Genomic DNA, 23463 nt, shown 5'->3' on the forward strand with positions numbered 1-23463 from the left:
AATGGCTTAAAACAACACAGATGCGTTCTCTCACGGTGCTGAAGGCCGGAAGTCTGAAATCAGATTCAGTGGGCTAGAGCCAAGATGTGGCAGGGCCATGACATCCCAGGAGGCCCTGGGGGAGAATGTTTCCCGGGCCGTTACCAGCTTCTAGAGCTTCATTTCTCACATCTCACAGCCTGGCACAAGGAGAAGAGCATTCTCGGGATCTTCCCTTATCTTCTCTGTGAGCGCCCAGTCAGGATTTTTGGAGGAAGGGGCCTGCTAGGACACACACACCCCCTTATGTCTGTGTCCAGGGGCCTCAAGGTTTGGGGCAAGCTCATGCTTGCCATTTAGCAGTTTGTTAGACACACATGTAAGGTGACCAGTCTGGGTGCTGTTTCTCTGTGCAAGGGCCTGTCTCAGATTGTAATGAGCTAGCTGCCCTGGGACCTCAGTTCTCTGATGGGGTCAAAGACAGTCATTAATTTGTAGTTTCTCCCCTACCCTTATTTTTCTGTTGTTGTTTTAAGGACGGAAGTGACTCTCTTTGGCTCTCTGTGTGCCTGAGCTAAAATCAGTACCACCACGCCTTTAATCCTTGTGTTCTTTCTGCTTCTGGGGCACTTTATGTGGCATTCAGTGCTAGAACGCATAACTATCCAGAAGGCTAACAGTGGGTACTTGGGCACTTGTTAATACTCCAGCTTTGCTCAGCTCTGCAAACATAAATTATTGCTGTTTCTACAGTCTGTCTCTAGTTCCCTTTCCCTGTCTGTCCTTCAGGCCCTACTCAGCCCATTGTCCCCTGGCCGGAGCCTGGCCTGGCCTGGCCTTCTCCCGGCCCAGCTCATTCAGGGAATGATGGGTGGTGGCCTCTGTTTCCACAGACATGGCTGTGCAGAACTTCGTGGGAGATGCCTTTCGAGGTGCCACCTGGGTCGCTCTTCATAACGGCGGGGGTGTCGGCTGGTAAGGTTCTTGGAGAACTGGGTGCTGTGGGTGCCGGCTGGTGTAGAGGTCTTGGGAATTCCCTCGAGGGTCCTGGGCCCTGCCTCCCTGAGCTCTCTCTGCTAACGGTTTGGCTGCGAGGTGTTCTTCACGTGAGCTGGATATCAGAGGGCGTGCCCCAGCCACTCTACCTTTTGGGGTCTCACCTGTCACAAGGGACACAAAGGCCGTAGGAACCACACCTGCCCCTTTCATGTCAGTTTTCCCTTCGCTTTCACAGAGTTTTTCTCAGGAATGTTCAGCGCTGTCTGGTCCCGGGCCTCCTCCACTGACATTCTCAGGGCAGCTGGGCTGGGAGGCTGAAGACCTGGGTTCTGAGCTCTCCTGGGTCCCCAGCTCATGGCTCTGCCCTGCCAGGCCTGTTTGCAGTCTGACTGGGGTCCATGGGAGGGTCCTATAATGGCTGACAGTTGTAGCTCCGTCATGAGTAGGTATGCTCTAATTCTGCACCCCCAACTCCAACATGTGGGGTTTTCCCCACACTACCAGGCAATTCTCCAACACCCACAATTCAACTCAGTTCTGACATTATCTACTCAGAGATAGCAGCAGACCCCACAGGTTAGGGCTCAGTCCCACAAGACTGCCAAATGCAGGTCTAGGTTGTTGCCTGTGCTTCTGACCGACTGGCCACCAAGCCGAGGTTCCCACAGTAGCCTCCCTGGATTCCACTAACTTGCTAGAGCAGCTCACAGAACTCAGGAAACCGGTATACTCACTAGATTATCTATGTATTACAAAGGATATCAAAGGGTGCAAATCAAGAGCCATAGGGAGAGGTCCCGAATAAAGGAGTGTCTGTCCTTGCGGAATTTGGGGCCTGATATGGTGGCACGTGGAAGTCTGGTTCCCCAACCTAGAACCTCTCCAAACCCATCCCTTCAGGTATTAATGGAGGCTTCATTATTTAAGCATGATTGACAAGATCATTGATCCCTGATGAGCATTCAAATTCCAGCCCCTCTCCCTTCACTGGAGGTCTGGGGAGGTGGGACTGAAAGTTCTGATTCCCCTAAAGATATGGTTGGCTCCCCCTGGAAACTAGCACTTCCCCCCCCCCATCCTTAGAGGTGGTCCAAAAGTCACCTCATTAACATAGCAAAAGACACGTTTACTGCTCTCTTACAAAATTCCAAGTGTTTTTAGGAACTTTGTGCCAGAAATGGAGCAAAGACCAAATAAATGTATATTTCTTATTATGAATCACAATATCACAAGGAATAGTCATTCACAAAGAATAATGAATAATTAAAATTTATTACACATGGATGATGTGGCAAACATTTGCTAAACTCTTTGAATCTAGTCTCTTACCTAATCTTAGAAGGAAAATACATTTTACAGATGAGGAACCTGAGGTACCAGAAGGTTAATGAGCTGGACCTGTCCCAGCTCACCTCACCTCACCTGGCTGGGTCTGGGATATCAGGCCAAGTTGGATTCCTTGCTCCCCCGGGCAGCAGGGGGCGCTGCTGCTTCGGAGAGGACGGCTCCCAGGAGGGCAATCTCTGAACTGATCTCTGAGCCCGTGCTGGCCGGATTAAGCTTGGCCTTGCCCTCCCGAGCCAAGTCCTTCAGCACTGGAGCTTCCCAGAGCATTCCGGTGGGCTGGCTTCGAGGCCAGAATTCCGAGCTGGAGCCGTCAGGTGGCTCTAATTAATGGAAAATGTGACCGGAGTACGTGTTCTTTCCGATACACAAGCTAGAGAAAACCAGGACGAAGAGTGCCTGGTTGTGGGGTGCCTGGCGTCTTGGCACTGGGTTTGCTGACTCGGTGCTGGAGGTGAAGAGAACGAAGTTGAGTAATGTGCCCAAGGCCACAGAGTTGGGGGTGGAGCCAGGATCGAACCCAGATCTTTCACCTCCCAGAATCCACCTGCTGTTTGCCAACTGAACCACAGAGGGCAAGAAGGGGAGGAGCAGAGCTGGCCAGAGAAAGCATCCATGACTTGAGGGCCTAGGAGCAGGACCCCCTTCGTGGGGAGCTCCCAAGAGAGGAAAGGCTCCCTGCCAATTCCCAAGTTGCTCCCACCCTCTGGCTGTGCCCTCAGGCTGTGCAGACAGGGCTGCAGGCTAGCCAGAGGCCAGCATCAACACCCCCCCTGCGCCGCCCCCCCTCCCATCCTGGCCGTCCTCAAGGGCTTTTTTGGGAAGGTGCCTCAGATTCACTTTGGACTCTCATCATACTCACACACGCACATAATTTAATCTGTCGGATACTCCTTCAAGGCTTACTGCAAAAATCAGCAGGGAAAAAAATTTGAACCTCAACCTTTCCTGCTCCAGGAGGAAATCATTTCCAATTGTCAGTCAGCTAATTTTTTTCTTTTTCTTTTTTTTTTTAAAAAACTTTTTTTTTAACGTTTATTTATTTTTTTGAGATAGAGAGAGACAGAGCATGAACGGGGGAGGGTCAGAGAAGAGGGAGACACAGAATCTGAAACAGGCTCCAGGCTCTGAGCTGTCAGCACAGAGCCCAACGCGGGGCTTGAACTCACAGACCGCGAGATCATGACCTGAGCCGAAGTCGGCCGCTTAACCAACTGAGCCACCCAGGCGCCCCAATTTTTTTCTTTTTCTACACAAATCCATTTTTAAGTGATAAGCCCCCCCCGCCCCCCCCCCATTTCTTTATTTGCTTTCAGTTTTTATGTTGCCTATTTGCTCCCTGCTTTGGATCTCTTACGTTTCCAAGACAAGCCTCATCCGCATCAGCGGATCCGTCTTTCTCTCCCTCTGTCTCCTCAGAGCCCCTCTTTCTGGTTGCTTGTTTGGAGTCTGTCCTTGTGCTGTCTGTGCAGTGGTCCTTGCTGTCTGCTTGTGTTTAGAGATGGCGCCCGTGGCCGGGTGTGCTCATGGACCTTTGGACCATGGGCTGCAGAGCAGAAGAGGTCAGTGCTCAGTCTCTGGTTTTAGACTGGTTGGTCTGCTCAGTAAACACAGCTCTTGTCACCTGTCCTTGTAGGGAGGGTGAGGCCAGTTATGGGAGCTGAGCTGAAGGGACAGGGCTTCGCGGTTGGGTGTTGAGACTTCTCAATCCGTGTTTTCATGTCACCCTCAGATGTACCTTGTGATCTCACAGCAAGATTCAGCCCTGAGGGTCCACGTCTTTGAGGAATAAACGCATACCTTTGACCCACCATCTTTAGCCTAATACCAACACTTTCCTCACTAAACAATGTCTTAGAGCACATCTCATACTTAAATGTGCACTGGACAGATGTACTTCTGATCGTCCAAAGACTTCTCTGGTCGAAGGACACACTGAGGTCCTCGCTTGGTGACTCTGGCTGGCACTGGTTTTCCCCTGTTACCCAACATCAGCAGGTGAATGACGATGACCTTGAATCTGCGCAGGAGCTGGTGGGAGATGTGCAGGGAGCCCGCCAGCAGGCACGGGGCTGTCCAGCTGCGGGGACACAGGCTGAGGGCAGGGCAGGGGCGGCTGCCCGCTGGTAGGGGTGCTTGGCTCCCACTCCTGGGGAGGGGAGCACGGCTGGCTCCTGGGGTAGAGGGCATCTCGCCTTCTTGGTGGGAACTGGCAGCGATTGTCCGGAGAGCCCAAACTGGGCAGAGAAGCAGGTAAGGCCTGAAGGATCTGAGACTAGAGAAGCCTGATGCACCTTTTGGGTTCAGGAAGGAGCAAGAGCGAATTGGCTGGAAGTGGAGACTGAAAGGCTGGATGCCGTGGTCCCAGGGGTTCGTGTTTGGCAATAAAGTCCTGGCAAGTGCTGACGAGATGGAGGGCGTTTCTGTGTGTGTAACTGATGGGGGAATGTGGGGTGTAGTGATGTTCGCTGAGCGGGAGTGGCAGTCAGGTCCGGCACAGGCCACAGCCCTTGATATGACACCGAGGGTGAGGATGAAGATCCAGGGTGCCAGGAAGGAGAGGGTGCTCACAGCCGATGGCACAAAACCTCAGGGCAAGCATGCGGAAAGTCGGATACCATTAACGTACTTCAATAAGAGGCACGCGTCACTGGGAAGACACGAAGGAGCACATGAACGTATCAGATCTGTGACAGGAGGGGGTCCAAACAGTGCTCAGAGAAATCTGTTCGTTGGAAAACAAGATATACGGGAAATAAAGGAACTCAGCCTTCAGATCAAGTTATCAGGACCCCAAAATACACCATAAGCAAGCAGAAAGAAGAGGCAACGAAAATAAAGAGCATAAAGGGAAATCGGGAAGAATGACAGTTGAATTGAGCAACACAAGAGACCCCCAAGGAAGCGTGTCTTTGTAAGATACACTCAGAACCGCAGAGGAAGAGGTCACCTCCAGGAGGTGACACGGGAGAGGATCCTGAAGGGGGGGGGGGGGGGGGGTGGATGGGGTAAAGCCCGGAGGTGCAGGTGGGCAGCGCAGAGCCCAGCGAACCCAGCGTCCCTTAGGCTGTGGAGAGGGCATGGGCTCCAGGCTGCAGGTGCTCACCACACTATCTCTGTGAGCCGAGGCTTCCAAAGTGTCCCCAAACGTGCGTGTTCTTCTGTTGGCTCCAAGTAGGGCAGGCCTGGAGAGTGACCTGGAAACCCCTTTGCCTCTTGCAGGGGTGAAGTGATCAATGGAGGATTTGGCCTCGTGCTGGATGGGACCCAGGAGGCTGAGCAGAAGGCCAGGATGATGCTCAGCTGGGACGTGTCCAATGGGGTAAGTCACACCCCAGGCCTTTCCGCTGGCCTTGTCTCCAATGGGGGGCTCTGCCTCCCCAGACTGCAGACCTGAGAGAGAGTTCTGCTCCCTTCCTCCCCAGAAAACAGTCACACCACACCTGCACATTAGCATCTCTCCTCTCCAGCGACCGGGGTCCCTCTGTGCATCCTTCTGGGCTGTTTCTGAGTCCCCTTTGTGTCTGCCTGCCTCTGGCCTTACTCCTCCAGTCCAGCTTCAGCATCTGTGTGCACAGGGGGCCCCAGCCCTTCCCTCCCAGTGAGAGCACCCCCAGCTTCTGGGGCTGAGGGCCTCCTTTTAAAGCGTTTTCTTTCCACATCTCTGAAGGCAGAGATCACCTGCTATCACCTGTGTGCCGAGATGCAGTCTTCTCTGTGTGTGCATGTGTGTGTGACCCTGCGGGGACTCCCTCCCTCTCTGTGACCACGTCACAGGTGGCGAGAAGGGGTGATGGGCCCAAATGGGAGGTCAGGCAATGATGGGGAGGGGTGCTGAGTGAGTGGGTGGATGTCAGGGGAGAGAGTGAGCGTAAGAGTGGGGGGGTGAGGGGATCCCTGGAGGGGCTGACTCCCAGGGAGCCCCCAGAGGAGGGGGCGGACTTCTCCTGAGGGCCGTGAGGCAGTGAGGGGAGGGATGGGGGAGATGAGGGAGGCATGAAGATGGGGGGTGGCAAATATGACAGCAGGGAGGCGGGGGGAGCCCTGAGGACTGAGGGGGGAGAGAAGGAAGAAGACTGGAGAGAGATTTTAAGGCAGAGCTGAGATGCATGCGGATTCTCTGAGGACGGGGTGGAGGGAGGAGGGTGTGGAGGGTGATTCCCCGATACCTGGCCTGCTGCCCCTGCGTGGAGGCGAGCTCTCTTTTGGACACGGAATAGGCTGGGTCGAAGGATGGCCAGTTTCGGATCGGAGAGGCAGCTAAGTGAGTCGTCCAGCCAAGAGAGAAGGTGGCTGAGCCAGAGGTACGGATAGGGCAGGTGCATCACACATAGCACAGAGGGTCCCTCAAATGGGAGACGGTCAGGATCTGCAGCCCGGCCTCGGTGTGTCCGGAATGCCTTGCCGGAGACCCGGTGCTGGCACCAGCAGCACCCCCCTCTGTCCCCACCCTGCAGGTGGCTCGGCGCTGCTGGTCTGGGAACCAAAAGGCCTACGAGATCATCTGCCAGACGATGCAGGACAACAAGGGCTTGGTGGTGACGCTCCCACAGGAGGTGGCAGATGAGCGCATGCTCCAGCAGGCCCTGCGGCTGTGAGGGGAGCCCAGGAGCCGGCTGCGGTCCCCTCGCCCGCTTAGTCCCTGTCCTCACCCTCACAGCCACACTGCACCTTTCAGCACACCCCTTTGTCTCCTGGGGTAGGAGTTTCACACACAAACCCTCATCTGGGGATGTGCCACTACCACCCCCATTTTACGGATGAGCCAGCCAAGCCAGGAGAGATGGGGCCATTTGTCCCTGACTGCTGGGAACCCTGGGCGGGGGGCAACCGCCCTTGTCCAGGGCCAAATCCCCTAGCCTACCACAGAGGAGCCTGGACTCCAGGAGCTTTTGGAGGGCGTGCATGCCATGGATACTGGGCACCAACAAGTCCCTTCAAAGCCCCTGCCGGTCCTTCTCCTGCAAAGGGGGCAGCGTTTCCTTTGTCCTGTTTTACAAATCATGCTGCTTCCTGGCCACCCATCCACACAGCTGTCCTTCCATCTGCTGGCCCGTCCAGGTGTCTGTGATGTATGTTCTGCACCTCAGTGCCCCCAGCTGTGGGACCCAAAGAGCACGGCCAGGCCCGGGTCTTGGAGGGTCCGGGAAGGAAAGCAAGGAAATAAAGGATTAACTAGAAGCCGTGTAAGGTGTCATGGGCAAGGAGGACACGGGTTAGTGGGATAGGGGCAGGCAAGACTTGGCCCTAAAAGGTAAGTGGTACTTTGTGGGGGGAAAAAAGGAAAGAGGAGGGTGTTTCTGATGTCTCACACAGCATGGGGCACAGGAAAATGCAGCACAGTCACTCTTGAGGGGAATTGGTGGCTCCAGAGAGCCACGTTTGGGGCCATGTGTCCTGCAGGAGCCCTGTTGGGCCTGAAGCTGTGTTCTTACACACCCCCCACCCCTGCTCAGATCTCTGATCTCAGTAATGGCTGGGTCCATAACCCAGGCTCAGAGGCAGAGTGCCCAGGCAAAGGGGATTATGTGGCCATGCTTTTCCAGGCCTTCCTTTTGAAGTAGGCTCTGCTCTTTTTAAGGTTTCCCCTACTTTTAGGACCCCCTCCCTTTCCTCCTTGACTCCGGGTGTCTGATGTCCGCATCCTCTGGGGTGCCGCAGGCTGTGGGTGTGAGTGGCTTTCCCCATGACCCCTTAGCCCCTTGAGCTGAGACCAAGAGGAGGACACAAGGTAGTACTGGGTTGGGGGTGGGAGAGAGGGAGGAGAAAGACCCCCAAAGAGAGCACTGCCCTCTGAGGCCACTGAGAGCATGCTGGGGGGAGAATACTTTCTTATTTGGTTCACACAATGGGACTCAGGCCAAACCCTTTGCCTTACTCAGAACAGCCCCTCTGGGGAGAGGACTCTGGCTCCTCCCTCCAATGCAGGGCAGACCATGGCATCAATCTGTTGTGGGACCGGGCCTGGGAGATGGGGTTGGGGTTGGGGGGTACTGCTTCCCTGCCCTACAACCAGTGAGATGTCCCCTTCCCTTTTTGTTTAATTGAAGGAGAGTTGACACACAATCTGTGTGTGTGTGTGTGTGTGTGTGTGTGTGTGTGTTATTTTTGGGAGAGAGAGCACGAGCAGGAGAGGGTCAGAGAGAGAGGGAGACACAGAATCCGAAGCAGGCTCCAGGCTCTTAGCGGTCAGCACAGAGCCCGACGCGGGGCTCAAACTCACAAACCGTGAGATCGTGACCTGAGCCGAAGAGGGGTGCTTAGCCAACTGAGCCAGCCAGGCGTCCCTTAGTTGACACACAATCTTATGTTAGTTTCAGGTGTAGCACACAGTGATTTGACAAGACTTCCCCTTTCCTTTGTAATTAACTAGGCTTTAGAAATGAAATGCCAAGAGTCTGATAAAACTTTGATGCATGTAATTTATGCTTATTTAATGGAGAAGGCCAAACTTGCTTTCTGGAGCCCCAACCTCTGGGTGCATTTCTTTTATAAAATAAAAATTTCTCCTAAATTAAGAGGTGGATGGGGAGGGGGTGGCAGGCAGTCCTTAGATTTCTCCTAACCCTGCCTGCCAGGACCTCAGGGGCCTTGGGCTCTCAGAGCCCAGTTTTCTAAGCTAACACAGAGTAGTAACACCTGCATCACGGTCAAGGGGTGACCATGGTTCTGCTCTATTCTCCCCCGGGTTATAAAAAAGAGGCAAGAGGAGGGGTGAATTTCCTACCTGTCTTCTTCCACGCTTCCCACCCCATTGACTGATATTGGGACCTTCCCCCTTCCCTGGGAACATCCAGGGTCATGCAGGAAGTCAGGCAGAGGGCAGCCCCACCACATTGGCTGGCTGTCCAGGCCAGGAGACCTCTCCCTGGCCATGACCTCACTGTGCAAAGCAAGGCAGCTTTGGCTATGCACTTCATTCTCATTAGTTCCTAACCTTAGCTCAGCCCCTGGAGCTCATGACAAACACCCACCCTAAACAGACAATTGAGAAGGACATTGGGGGACAGGTGTCTAAGGAGCCAAAGAAAACCTGACACCACCCCCGGCCCCCCATGCTTGCAACAAGGAGGCCAGTCTAGCTGGGGTCTGAGTCTTCAGCCACTCTGCACTGTTTGTCTCCTCCCTAGGGGCCATGTTCTCCTTTCCCCTTACTAACAAAACCCCAATTTGGTCTGGGCAACAGTATATACATGAAAAAATAGTTGATTTTCAAGACTACTTTGCAGTCAGGAGGGACTATTGGCCCTGAGATGATGTGGAAGTCCACAGGGTAGGACTCCTGAGAAAGTCGGAATAAAAGCGGTCGGATGAGGCTGGATTGCTTTTGGCCCTCTCCCCTCCTCCCCCGTGAGAACCTCCACTGTGACGCCTGAGGCACAGCAACCCTGCATGGAGGACGTTCAGGGAAAGGCAGAGGTTCCCCGGGCTCCTGGTGGCAGTAGAGCTGCTGTGCCAGCCCTGCTGGCCCTCGTCCAGACTCCACAGTCCTCACCTGTTAAAGCCATCCCAGGAGGGCTTCTGTTCTATGCAGCAAGCTCACTTCTAAATCCTCATAGGGTCTGTCAACAAGTCTCCGTGGAGAGCGCTCTGGTGCATGTATCGGCGTGCCCCTTCCCTGTTCCTAGGGAGAAACAGAGGCCGTGTTCCATGTTAAGACCAAGACCTGGGGCGCCTGGGTGGCTTAGTTGGTTGAGTGTCCGACTTCAGCTCAGGTCATGATCTCTCAGTCCATGAGTTCGAGCCCCGCGTCGGGCTCTGTGCTGACTGCTTGGAGCCTGTTTCAGATTCTGTGTCTCCCTCTCTCTCTGACCCTCCCCCGTTCATGCTCTGTCTCTCTCTGTCTCACAAATAAACGTTAAAATTTAAAGAAAAAAAAAAAAAAGACCAAGACCTTTTCCCATCCCGCATCTTCCCTTATTTTATTTTTAAAGTAGGCTACATCCTCAGTGCAGGACCTGAACTCACAACCCCGAGATCAGGAGTTGTGCGCTTTACTGGTTGAGCCAGCCAGGGACCCCCAGCACCTTCCCTTATTAAGGAGAGGCAGGCAGGGCTCGATGGCCAGCTTCGGGCCACGGCTCAGGGGGCTTCTAGCCACAAGCCTCTTGGCTCCATTCCAAGCCAGGCCAGGAAGCAGGCTACTTCCCGGGGGGGTGGTAGGTCAGCCCTCCACCATCAGGAAGAAGGCATGACTAACATTCAGAGTGGGGCCACCATGGGGCTCTGCACGGAGCTGGGGCAGCCAACCACAGCCTTGGTAACCATGGAGTGTGCAGAGGCCACTTTGAACACTGGAAAGTAGAAAAAGCCCATCAGGCGACCTGCCTCTAAATATCCTTTGTCCCCAACTGACCAAAGGGCTACATACAACCAAGGCACGGTTACCACAAAAGGGGAGAATTCGATACATCACCATACCTCTCAATCTTCCCCCTTAATTAAAAAAAAAATGTTTATTTATTTATTTTGAGGGCGACAGAGGGTGCACGCAAGCGGGGGAGGGGCAGAGAGAAAGGAGAGAAAGAATCCCCAGCAGGCTGGGAATGCAAGCTGGTGCAGCCACTCTGGAAAACAGTATGGAGGTTCCTCAAAAAACTAAAAATAGAACTATGCTATGACCCAGCAATGGCACTACTAGGCATTTATCCAAGGGATACAGGTGTGCTGTTTCGAAGGGACACATGCACCCCCATGTTTATAGCAGCACGATCAACAACAGCCAAAGTACGGAAAGAGCCCAAATGTCCATCGACGGCTGAATGGATAAGGAAGATGTGGTATATATACACAATGGAGTATCAGTCGGCAATCAAAAAGAATGAAATCCTGCCATGTGCAACTATGTGGATGGAACTGGAGGGTATTATGCTAAGTGAAATTAAAGAAAGACAAATATCATATGATTTCACTCATATGAGAACTTCAAGAGACAAAACAGATGAACATAAGGGAAGGGAAACAAAAATAATATAAAAACAGGGAGGAGGACAAAGCATAAGAGACTCATAAATATGGAGAACAAACAGAGGGTTACTGGAGGGGATGTAGGAGGGGGGATGGGCTAAATGGGTAAGGGGCACTAAGGAATCTACTCCTGAAATCACTGTTGCACTAGATGCTAACTAATTTGGATGTAAATTAAAAAAAATAAAAAATAAGACAAGTTACAAAAAAAAAAAAAAAAAAGAACCCCAAGCAGGCTCCCCACTGTCAGCACAGAGCCCGACGTGGGGCTCCATCTCACGAACTGTGAGATCATACATGACCTGAACTGAAATCAAGAGTTGGACACTTAACCGACTGAGCCACCCACACGCCCCGATCGTCCCCCTTTTAAAAGCAACCCCCACCCACCACATTCTTGCAGATAGTCTCTCTTTGGTCCTGCTTGCTGCTCCCTTCAGTGTATTCTATAAACTTCTATCCCCTTTGTTCTGCCTCAGATGAATTCTTTCACTTCCTGCACCCCCCGCTTCCACTCGATCGTCACCCCACATTCGGGGGCCCCCATCCAATCTAGAGACACCTCATCTAGATTCCACAGAGGGGATGGAACACGTGGCTTGTTAGGTGGTGTCTCAGGCAGACACAGGAAGTCCATATTTTAAAGGGATTCCGTCTCCAGTTCAGTGTTATTTTTAAGAAAGCAGAGATGTGTGGTCTACTGAGAAATGTTTTCATCAAAATGATGAAAACAGAAACCAGTTGGCCATGACCGGCATTGGCTTCAGTTGCTTTGAAAATCCAAGGTTGTGAACGTGTCAGGGTCTCTCCTGGGTAGCCTCTGTCCTCTCTGAACCTGGAACTCCCTGGGAACCAGATGCTTCCCTTGCTGGCCTGCCCAGGCCAGTCCAGGAGGGCTCACCGGAGTGATGTGCTCTCCTTTTTCAACTAAACCCTACCCCCCAAACGCAGGGCTCAAACTTACGACCCCAAGATCAAGAGCTGCATGTTCTACTGACAGCCAGGGGCTGAGATGAGCTCTCCTGTCCCAAACTATGCAGTAGGTTCCTACAGTGAGGGCAGGGGGCCAGACTTGACCTGCTTTTGCATTTTGTTTGGCATGCTCTGTTTAAAAAATGTTTGACTTTGTCACCAGTTTTTACAAGTTGGACGCTTTGGCTTAAATATCCGGATTTTCCGTTTATGTAAAGAAATCAAGAGATCAGGTGACACTGTGCCCTCTCACCTCTGTATTAGCAACCAGCTGGAGGCTCCTTGGGGCTGGGCTGTTTTTTCCAATTTGCCCCAGTCCCTACCAATCCTTACTGCCCTCCAGTGGTGAGGCCAACTGTGGCTGTTCCTTCTTGGGCTTGGTGATGCCAGTTTCTTACACTGCCTGCTTCCCACTGTGGATCACCTGCAGGGTCTCTGTTGGGGTTTGATCTGTGTACAATTGTCCTCTAGATAAGCAGAACCAGTAGGAGATATATCTGCACATCTATAGATGTCTATAGATACATATTTTTGCTATGTATATCATGGGAGTCCCTTGGAACTGTAAGCTGGAGGCTCAGGAAAGCCAGAGGCGTAATTCAGTTCAAGTATGAAGGCCTGAGGACCAGGGGAGTAATGGTGTAAATCCCAGAACAAGATGAGGGGCGCCTGGGTGGCTCAGTCGGTTAAGCACCCTTCTGCCCAGGTCATGATCTCACAGTTTGTGGGTTCCAGCTGTGCTGACAGCTCAGAGTCTGGAGCCTGCTTCGGATTCTGCGTCTCTCCCTCTCTCTGCTCGCCCCCGCCTGTTCTCTCAAAAATAAACAAACACTAAAAAAAAAAATTAAGAAAAAAAAAAGAGCAGGAGATGAGATGAGGTGTCCCAGCTCCACGAGACAGGAAAAGAGGAAATTCCTCTTCCTCCGCCTCCACAGATTGCAAATGCCCACCTATTTGCAGAAGAGCCATCCATTTAAATGCTAATCCTGTCTGGGAGCACTCTCAGAGACGCACCCGGAAACAATGTTTAATATGGCCCACTAAAATTAACGCGTAAAATTAACCATCACAGGCTTCCCTGATGGAGAGGTTTCCTCCTACTCTGTGGTATTTTGATTTATAATAAAAAATATATGTTTGATCTTCATTCCCATTTCTGGCACAGAGCTCCTAAAACCCTTAGAATTTCCTAATAAGAGTGATCAAGGTGTTTTTATATTCTAGGGGTGCCTGGGTGGCTCGGTAGGTTAAGCGTCAGACTTTGGCTCAGGTCATGACCTCATGGTTCATGAGTTCGAGCCCCGCGTGGGGCTCTGTGCTGACAGCTTGGAGCCTGCTTCGCATTCTGCGTGTCTCTCTCTCTCTCTCTCTCTCTCTCTCTCTCTCGTGCGTGCTCTGTCTCTGTCAAAAATAAATACACATTAAAAGTTTCTTTAAAAAAGTGTTTTTATAGTGTTAAACTCCTTTCTAGCACACGTGAGTTTATGTTAATGAGGTCACTTTTGGGGAACACCTAAAGCTGGAGGGCTGGTTGCCTGGGGAATCAAGGGAGTGATTAGAGGCTTGGAACTTTCAGTCCCACCCCCTGACCTCTGGAGAGTGGGGCAGGGCTAGAGATTGAATCCATCATTAACGGCCCATGATTTAATTAATCATGCCTGAGTATTGAAGGCTCTGTAAAAGCCCTAAAGGACGGGGCCAGGAGAGCTCCTGGGTTGGGGAGCACGTGGAGATTTGGGGAGAATGGCACGCAGAGAGTTCTGTCCTTTTATAAAAAACTGGTAAGCTGGTAAGTAACATGTTCCTCGGTTCTGTGAGCCACTCTAGCACATGTATCAAACCCAAGTATGGGGTCATGGGAACCTCCAGTCTATTTCCAGCCCCTCAGAAGCACAGGTGACAAGGGGGGAAAGGGACAAGGGGGGAGGTGTGTGTGTGGGGCAGTCTTTTTAGGCCTGAGCCCATAACCTATGCCGTCTGACGCTATATCCAGGTAGATAGTACCAGAATTGGGGTAACTGCTTGGTGGTGTTGCAGGCTGGATGGGGCCAAGGATGGAGAGGGGGGTCTCACAGGACCGGTCAAGGGGGTCCTTGGCTTTGCGCAGAATAAAAACCAAATGTGCTGAGATGAAGTGAGAGCAGAATTTATTGCAGACCTAGAGAGAGTGCAGATTCAGGCAGAGCACCTGGGAAACTCGGAATGGAAAAAAGAGTGAGTCTCATCTTTGCTTGGAGTCTGGGCTTTTTACTGAGAATTATAGTCAAGTGCCTGTGTTTTCGCAGGCATACAGGAACAAAGAGGAGTGTGTAGATGTCCTCTGTAAGTCACCTATACCCAGGAGCCAGGGGTCTTGGTGAGTCAATGGAATCTTCCAAGATATTCATAATGACCCCACCTGGTCCCTCCTTAGATGTTCTCTACTGTGCTGGAAGACCCCAAAGAAATCATTAAGTCCTTGACCTTTTACAAGAAGGACATATATCATCTGTCCTATAAGGCATGTATAAGGCAGGGGAATAGACCTGAGCAAGAACGGAAGTGGGAAAAGGAGCAAAAAAAGCAGTTTTTCATGGTCTCCCTTTAGTTTCCCTGCTCAGTGGTGCTGGGGGAAAAAATGCACATTCGAACTCCCAACCTCAGCCTGTCCTACTGCTGCCATAACTTTCGATGCCCTGCGCATCGACGTTGGCAATTCAAAGCCCACAGTGATGCCATCCGAGTGCTGAAAGGGCATTTCAGTTCCCTCCATTTTGATCTTCGTCTGTACGTTCTTTTTTTTTTTTTAAATGTTTATTTATTTTTGAGAGAGAGAAAGCGCAAGCAGGGGAGGGACAAAGAGAGGGAGACACAGAATACGAAGCAGGTTCCAGGCTCTGAGCTGTCAGCACAGAGCCCGATGTGGGGCTCGAACCCACGAGCCACGAGATCATGACCTGAGCTGGACGCTTAACCGACTGAGCCCCTCTGGTGCCCCTCAGTCTGTACGTTCTAATTGATTCAGTTCTTTGCAATTTAATTCAGGAAAAAGACTCTTCGGGCAAAGCATCCCCAGTGGGAAGGAAACTACCTCCTCAAGCAAGAAGCACTGCCCTGAGCCAACAAGACCCCCCCCCCCCCCCACCATATGACCCTCACTGCTCACCTGCTTGTACCCACCCACATTTGCCCCACATTTTCCTTATATAAACCTAGAAGTATTTTTGGCACTTTGGAGACTGTGAGACACTAGTCTGCTGTCTTCCCGGTGTTGGCCCGCCCGAAATAAATTCCTTTCCTGTTTCCCTACATGGGTGTCTCTGCCTCTGGATTTTGCCGGTGGCAGGTGGCCCAACCTGGTCTGTTTGGGACCCCCGGACTTGGTATTCTGGCACCCCTGTGCCCTGACTGTAGTGCTGGGTGCCCAGCAAAATCTGGGCTGGTGGGATTTCTCCCCAGATGCAAACAAATAGGACAAGCACTTGTGTGTCATGTCTCCTCCCCTGGCTGTCCCCAAACCACTTCCTACACACACATGCTTGGAGAGTTCCTCTCTGTCTGAGGAACAACAACTATTCCAGCCCAGCTCATGAGTTAGCACACCTGCTCTTCACTGTAAGCCCTATTACTTGCTGCAATGGAAAACCTAGGGCAGTAGGAAGGGTGAGATGAATCCTTACCAAATGTTAAGTAAGGCTGATTTCACCCATTTAAAAGTGTTATGAAAAATACCCAAAGTATCTCTTAAAAGCTGAACAATCCAAAAGAGGAATGCATCCATATTCCCACCAAATGTGTTTTATTAAAAATGTTTAAATTTTCGGGGCGCCTGGGTGGCTTACTCGATGAGGCATCTGACTTTTGATCTCAGCTCCGGTCATGATCTTGTGGTTCGTGAGTTTGAGCCCCTCATTGGGCTTTACACTGATGATCCAGAGCCTGCTTGGGATTCTCTCTCCATCTTGCTCTGCCCCTCCCTTACTCACTCTCTCTCTCTACCTCCAAATAAATAAATGAAACTTGAAAAATTTTTTAAATTTTCTTTTATTGTAGGAAAATATACGTCACATAAAATTCACCATTTTGACCATTTCTAAGAGTGCAGTTCAGGGGCATGAAGCACTCACACTGTTGCACAGCCGTCCCCACCATCCAGCTCCAGAATGTTTTCATCTTCCCAAACTGAAACTCCATATCCATTAAGTCCTGACTCCTCCTCCCCCCACCTCAGCCCCTATAGCCACCACCCTACTTTCTGTCTCTATGAATTGTACAGCTCTAGGGACCTCATATAAATGGTCCTCATTTATTTATTTATTTATTTATTTATTTATTTATTTATTTTTATTTTATTTATTTATTTTTTTTATTTGTGAGACAGAGAGAGACAGAGCATGAACAGGGGAGGGGCAGAGAGAGAGGGAGACACAGAATCGGAAGCAGACTCCAGGCTCTGAGCCATCAGCCCAGAGCCCGACGTGGGGCTCGAACTCACGGACCGTGAGATCGTGACCTGAGCTGAAGTCGGACGCTTAACCGACTGAGCCACCCAGGCACCCCTATTTATTTATTTTTTAACGTTTATTTATTTTTGAGACAGAGAGAGACAGAGCATGAATGGGGGAGGGTCAGAGAGAAGGAGACACAGAATCGGAAACAGGCTCCAGGCTCTGAGCTGTCAGCACAGAGCCCGATGCGGGGCTCGAACTCATGGACTGCAAGATCATGACCTGAGCCAAAGTCGGCCGCTTAACCGACTGAGCCACCCAGGTGCCCCTAAATGGTCCTCATATAAATGGTCCTCATATAAAACCATGTATTATTATACACGGTTTATCCTTTTTTTGTGACCGGCTTATTTTATGCAGCACAATGTCCTCAAGGTTCATCCATGTTGTGACATGTTCAAAATTTCCTTCCTTTTGAGGACTGAAGAATATTCCACTGTATCCATAAACCACATTTTGTTTAGCCATTTATCCATCTGTGGGCACTTGGACTGCTTCCAACTCTTGGGTGCTAGGGTAATGCTTCTACATGCATGGCTGTGTGAATATCTGTCTGAGTCCCTGCATTCGGTTCAACAATCCCAGAAGTGGGATTGTTGGGTCATATGGTAATTCCATGATCAGTTTTTTGAAGATCTGCCATACCGTTTTCAATAGTGGAAAAAGTTTCTTAATTATAAAAATTGCTCATGATCTCGAGAACTCTGTGGTTAGCAATATCTCTGATGAGCATAGACACAAAAATTCTCAACAAAATGTTAGCAAACTGAAGCAAACAACACATTAAGAAAATGATTCACCAGGGGCGCCTTGGTGGCTCAGTCAGTTAAGCGCCTGACTTCGGACTGGGTGACGATCTTACGGTTTGTGAGTTCAAGACCCGCGTGGGGCTCTGTGCTGACACCTCGGAGCCTGGAGCCTGCTTTGGATTCTGTGTCTCCCTTTCTCTCTGCTCCTCACCTGCTCACACTCTGTGTCTCTCTCCTATAAAAATAAATAAACATTCAGAAAAAATTAAAAAAAAAAAAAGAAAATGATTCACCACAATCAAGTGGGATTTATTTATTCCTGGGATGCAAGGGTGGTTCAATATTTGCAAATCAATCAACATGAACAAGAGTAAGGATAGAAACCACATGATCATTTTGATACATGCAGAAAAAGCATTTGACAAAGTACAGCACCTAGTCATGATAAAAACCTTCAACACAGTAGATCTAGAGGGAATGTACCTCAACACAATAAAGGCCTTATGTGGAAAACATCATACTCAGTGGGGAAAAACAGAGAGCTTTTCCCCTTGGGTCAGGAACAAGACCAGGACATACACTCTCATCACTTTTATTCAATATAGCACTGGGAGTCCTAGCCACATCAATCAGACAACAAAAAGAAATAAAACACATCCGAATTGGTAAGGAAGAAGTAAAACTCACTATTTGCAGATGACCCGATACTATATATAGGAAACCCCAAAGACTCCCTGAAAAAACTACTAGAATTTAGTGAGGTCACAAGATACAAAATGAATGCACAGAACTCTGTTGCACTAATAAGTAGCAGAAAGAGAAATTAAGACAATAATCCCACTTACAATTGCACCAAAAATAACAAAATACCTGGGAATAAACTTAACCATGGAGGTGAAAGACCTGTACTCTGAAAACTACACACATTGGTGAAAGAAATTGAAAATGACATAAAGAAATGGAAAGACATTCCATGCTCATGGATTGGGAGAAGAAATATTTTTAATATGTCCATGCTATCCAAAGCAATCTATAGATTTAATGCAATCCTTTTCAAAATATCAATCTAGTTCACAGAATTAGAACAAATAATTCTAAAATTTGTATGGAGCCACAAAAGACCTCAAGTAGCCAAAGCAATCTTGAAACAAAACAAAACAAAACAAAACTGGAGGTACCACAATCCCAAATTTCAAGATCTACTACAAAGCACCAGTCATCAAAATAGTAAGGTACTGGCAAAAATAGACACATAGGTCAATGGAACAGAATAGAGAGCCCAGAAATAAACCCATGATTACATGGTCAATGAACTTCAACAAAGAAGGCAGGAATACCCAATGGGAAAAAGACAGTCTCTTTAACATATGGTGTTGGAAAAACTGGACAGCAACACGCAAAAGAATGAAACTGGACCACTTTCTTAACATATGGTGTTGGAAAAACTGGATAGCAACAGGCAAAAAAATGAAACTGGACCGCTTTCTTACACCTTACACAAAAATAAATTCAAAATGGATTAAAGACCTAAATGTGAGACTTGAAACCATAAAAATCCTAGGAGAGAGCACAGGCAGTAATTTCTCTGACACTGACCATGGCAACATTTTTCTAGATATGTCTCCTGAGAAAAGGGGAACAAAAGCAAAATTAAACTATTGGGACTACATCAAAATAAAAAAAGCTTCTGCACAGGCAAGGAAACAATCAACAAAACCAAAAGGCAACCTATGGAATGGGAGAAGATATTTGCAAATGACATGCCTGATAAAGGGTTAGTATCCACAATATATAAAGAATTTATATAACTCAACACCCAGAAAACAAATAATTCAATTAAAAAATGGGCAGAAGACGTGAACAGACATTTCTCCATAGAAGACATCCAGATGGCCAGCCAACACATGAAAAGATGCTCACCACCACTCATTTGTCAGGGAAATGCAAATCAAAAAAATGAGATATCACCTCACACTTGTCAGAATGGCTAAAATTAACAATGCAAGAAACAACAGGTGTTGGCGAGGATGTGGAGAAAAAGGAACCCTCATGCATTGTTGGTGGGAATGCAAACTAGTACAGTCACTGTGGAAAACAGTGTGGAGGTTCTTCAAAGAGTTAAAAATAGAACTGTAGATCTAGCAATCGCACTATTGGGTATTCACCCAAAGAACACAAAAACACTGATCCAGAGGGATACATGCACCCCTATGTTTATGCAGCATTATTTACAATTGCCAAGATATGGAAGCAGCCCAAGTGTCCATCCACTGATGAATGGATAAAGAAGTGGTGTAAAGAGGCGCCTGGGTGGCGCAGTCGGTTAAGCGTCCGACTTCAGCCAGGTCACCATCTCGCGGTCCGTGAGTTCGAGCCCCGCGTCAGGCCCTGGGCTGATGGCTCAGAGCCTGGAGCCTGCTTCCAATTCTGTGTCTCCCTCTCTCTCTGCCCCTTCCCCGTTCATGCTCTGTCTCTCTCTGTCTCAAAAATAAATAAACGTTAAAAAAAAATTAAAAAAAAAAAAGAAGTGGTGTAAAGATACAATGGAATATTATTCAGCCATTAAAAAAGAACGAGATCTTGCCATTAGCAACAATGCGGATGGAATTAGGGAGTATAATGCTAAGCTACATAAGTCAGAGAAAGACAAATACCATGATCTCACTCATATGTGGAATTTAAGAAACAAAAGAAATGAACCAAGAAAGAGACAAGAAACTAGACTCTTAAACATAAAGAACAAACTGCCACAGGGGAGGGGGCGGGGTGTGGGTGAAATAGGTGAAGGGGATTAAGAGTGCACTTACTGTGATGAAACACTGAATAATGTACAGAATTGTTAAACCTCTATATTGTACACTTGAAATTAATATAACACTGTATGTTTGTTACGCTGGAATTTATACGAAACAACAAAAACAAAAAAATCCATTCATGATCTAAAACAAAAGTAGTGCCAACAGGAGAGAAGTACTAAGTGAAGGTACCTGTCTTTCCCCACCTCTCTTTAGAAGCAGTCGCAAGTACTAGCAGTGTCTTGAGTATCTTTCTAGAAATGTTCTAAGGATATGCAAATATGTGAACATACACATCATTTCTCCCTCCGTATACAAACAGGATCCTTCTAAACAATGTTGTGCATTGACTTTTCCTACCAATATATTTTTAGCAGAGTCATACAGAATGCAAAAGTTACTGTTTTAAAATGTACAAGTCAGTGGTTTTTGGTATACTCAACTGTGTTGTGTACCCATCACCGATGTCTAATTCCAGGGCATTTCCATCATCCCAAAAAGAAATTCCATAGCTATTAGCAGTTAGTCCCAATTTCCTTTTACTGTGCATCCCTGGCAACCACTAATCTACTTTCTGACTCAATCGATTTACCTTTTCTAGACACATGAGTGGAATCTTATAGCATGTGGTCTCGTGTCTGGCTTTCTTCCCTTAGCATGTCTTCAAGGTTCACTCTTGTTGTAGCCTACGTCATTTCTCTTGGGTATATGCCTAGGAATGGAATTGCTGGGTGATAGGGAAATTCTATATCTAACTTTTGAGGAGCTGCCAAGCTTACTTGCACACTGGCTTCACCATATTACATTCCCACCAGAAATGTTATGAGGGTTCCAATTTTTCTGCCATTCTCACACTTGTTCTTTTTCACTTTAAAAAATTATAGCTGTTAGTAGAGAAGAAATGTTATATCCTTGCGGTTTTGATTTACATTTCCCTAATGAGTAATGATGTCAAGCATCTTTTTGTGTGCTTATTGGCCATTTGTACATCTCTGGAGAGATATCTATTCAAATCCTTTGCTTTTAAGTTGGGTTGTCTTTTTGCTGTTGGGTCATGAGTTTTTAAAACTATATTCTGGGTAGTAGTTGCTGATCAGATACAGGATTTACAAATTTTTCTTCCATTCTGTGGGTTGTCTTTTCACTTTCCTTTTGGTGTTCTTTGAGGTAAAAGAGTTCTTGGTTTTGATGAGGCCAAATTTGTTTCTTTCATTACTTGTGTTTTAGTTTCACATCTAGAGGAAACCATCCCCTAATCCAAGGTCACACAAATATACTGTTGTCTTCTAATAGTTCTTGTTCTTACATTTAGGTCTTTGATCCATTTTGAGTTACTTTTTGTGTCTGGTGGGAAGTACGGGTCCAAATTCATTCTTTCCTATGTAGATATCCAGTTGTCCCAGAACCATTTGTTTTTGAAAAGATTATTCTTTCCTCCATGGAATGGCCTGGGAACAATGTATTTGCAGACATAAATTATATATATATATAGTGTTTCCTATTCTTTAAAATTTTTTTTAACGTTTATTCATTTTTGAGAGACAGAGAGAGACAAAGTGTGAGTGGGGGAGGGGCAGAGAGACAGAGGCACAGAATCTGATGCAGGCTCCAGGCTCTGAGCTGTCAGCACAGAGCCAGATGTGGGGCTAGAACTCAGGCACCATGAGATCATGACCTGAGTTGAAGTCCGACGCTTTACCAACTGAGCCACTCAGGCACCCCTGTCCTATTCTTTTCAATATTATTTATGTACCTTATTTTTAAAATACTTTTGGGGTGCCCGAGTGGCTCAGTTGGTGAAGTATCCAACTTCGGCTCAGGTCATGACCTCCGGGTCCATGAGCTCAGCATCAGGCTCTGTGCTGACAGCTCAGAGCCTGGAGCCTGCTTGGAATTCTGTGTCTCCCTCTCTCTCTGCCCCTACCCGGCTCACACACACTCTCTCTCTAATATAAATAGACATTAAAAAAAAAATAAAGTACTTTTAATAATAAGGCACTCATCAATAAACATTTAACTGAGAATTTTCGCTGTTAGCCTCTGGACATACAGCTTGAATGAGACTGACACAGTTCCTGCCCTAAAGGAGTCTACATTCTACAGGCGGATATAGACCATGAATTAGCCAGGAAAAGGGCAAATAAAAAAAAAAACTGCACTTGAGAGCTCTAAGGGGACACAAATCAGAGGGAAGGCAGAAAATAAGCTGGGTGAGGGTGTATGTGATCAGAAGGCCAGTCTTCCTAGAGGAATCAGAGACCAGCTGTGCAGTCTCTGTGGGTGGAACTGGCTTGGCCTGTTGGAGGAACTGGGATAAGGATGGGGGGTGGGGCAATGGGATTGTAGAGTGAGGGGTACAGTGGTGACAAATGCAGGGGAGACCAGCTAGGCATAAGAGCAATGGGGTGCGCCAAATGAGTACACAGCTATGCCCTATGGAGACTAGACTGGGTGGAGGGCATGGCGGATGCAGCGTTATTTTGCTAGGAAGCTAGTCGTGAAGTAGGGGTTTGGGTCAGGAGAGCAGACGGAATCCGGGTTGAGGGGTGGGGTGGGGGAGTTCAGGCAACAATGGAGTAAGGGCTGCGGAGGTGTAAGGCTTTAGGAAGTTTAGTAGGAAATGCAGAGTGTAGGCGGGGGTCCGTTCCAGGGGGAAAGGATCTGCGGGCACTACTCGCAACGTCTGTGGGCCAGGAGCCAGAGCCAGCGGGGCGGTTTCCAGTCCAATTAGCCCAGCCTGGTGCCGGAACCCTGACTCTCCCAGTTCCTGGCTGTGACCTCGGGCAAGGGACTCGAACCGTCAGTGCCTCAGCTTCCTCACCCTTGTGAGTGTGAAGATAGTTGGCTGCTATTACTAATCCACTACCCAGTGGAAAGCCGGTACTGTTAGGTCGGGGGCAAGCGTCGTTACCCACGGAGGGATCCGGACCGCAGCTCGCGAGGTCGGGGCCGGCCAAAACCCCCGGGGCTCGGCGGCCAGCAGGCCTCGCGGGCCCCGCGCTGACCACCCCGAGTCCGGCAGGCCTCGCGCAGCGCCCCGCGGCTCACGCGCACGCGCAGCTCCAGGCCGGACTCCGGCCGTGCTCCGCGCCGGGCTTTGGCGCCGATCCGCCGCGGCGGCCGCACGGCGTCGCGCACGGCTGGGCGGGGCGGACCGCGCTTCTTCCGAGG

At 49.1% G+C, this 23463-nt stretch overlaps 1 protein-coding gene across 1 annotated transcript in view; it reads left to right on the top strand.

The window, feature by feature from the left end:
* The window catches only part of UROC1 (urocanate hydratase 1), a 40449-nt gene extending 33529 nt beyond the window's left edge, over positions 1-6920 (top strand). The window contains exons 18-20 of the mRNA XM_047849815.1: positions 873-954; positions 5545-5644; positions 6780-6920. Coding sequence (XP_047705771.1) covers positions 873-954; positions 5545-5644; positions 6780-6920 — 323 coding nt within the window. The remainder of the gene's footprint in view (positions 1-872; positions 955-5544; positions 5645-6779) is intronic.
* Positions 6921-23463: the final 16543 nt, after the last annotated feature.

The sequence above is a fragment of the Prionailurus viverrinus genome, chromosome A2 (assembly GCF_022837055.1).
Source record: "Prionailurus viverrinus isolate Anna chromosome A2, UM_Priviv_1.0, whole genome shotgun sequence".
NCBI lineage: Eukaryota > Metazoa > Chordata > Mammalia > Carnivora > Felidae > Prionailurus > Prionailurus viverrinus.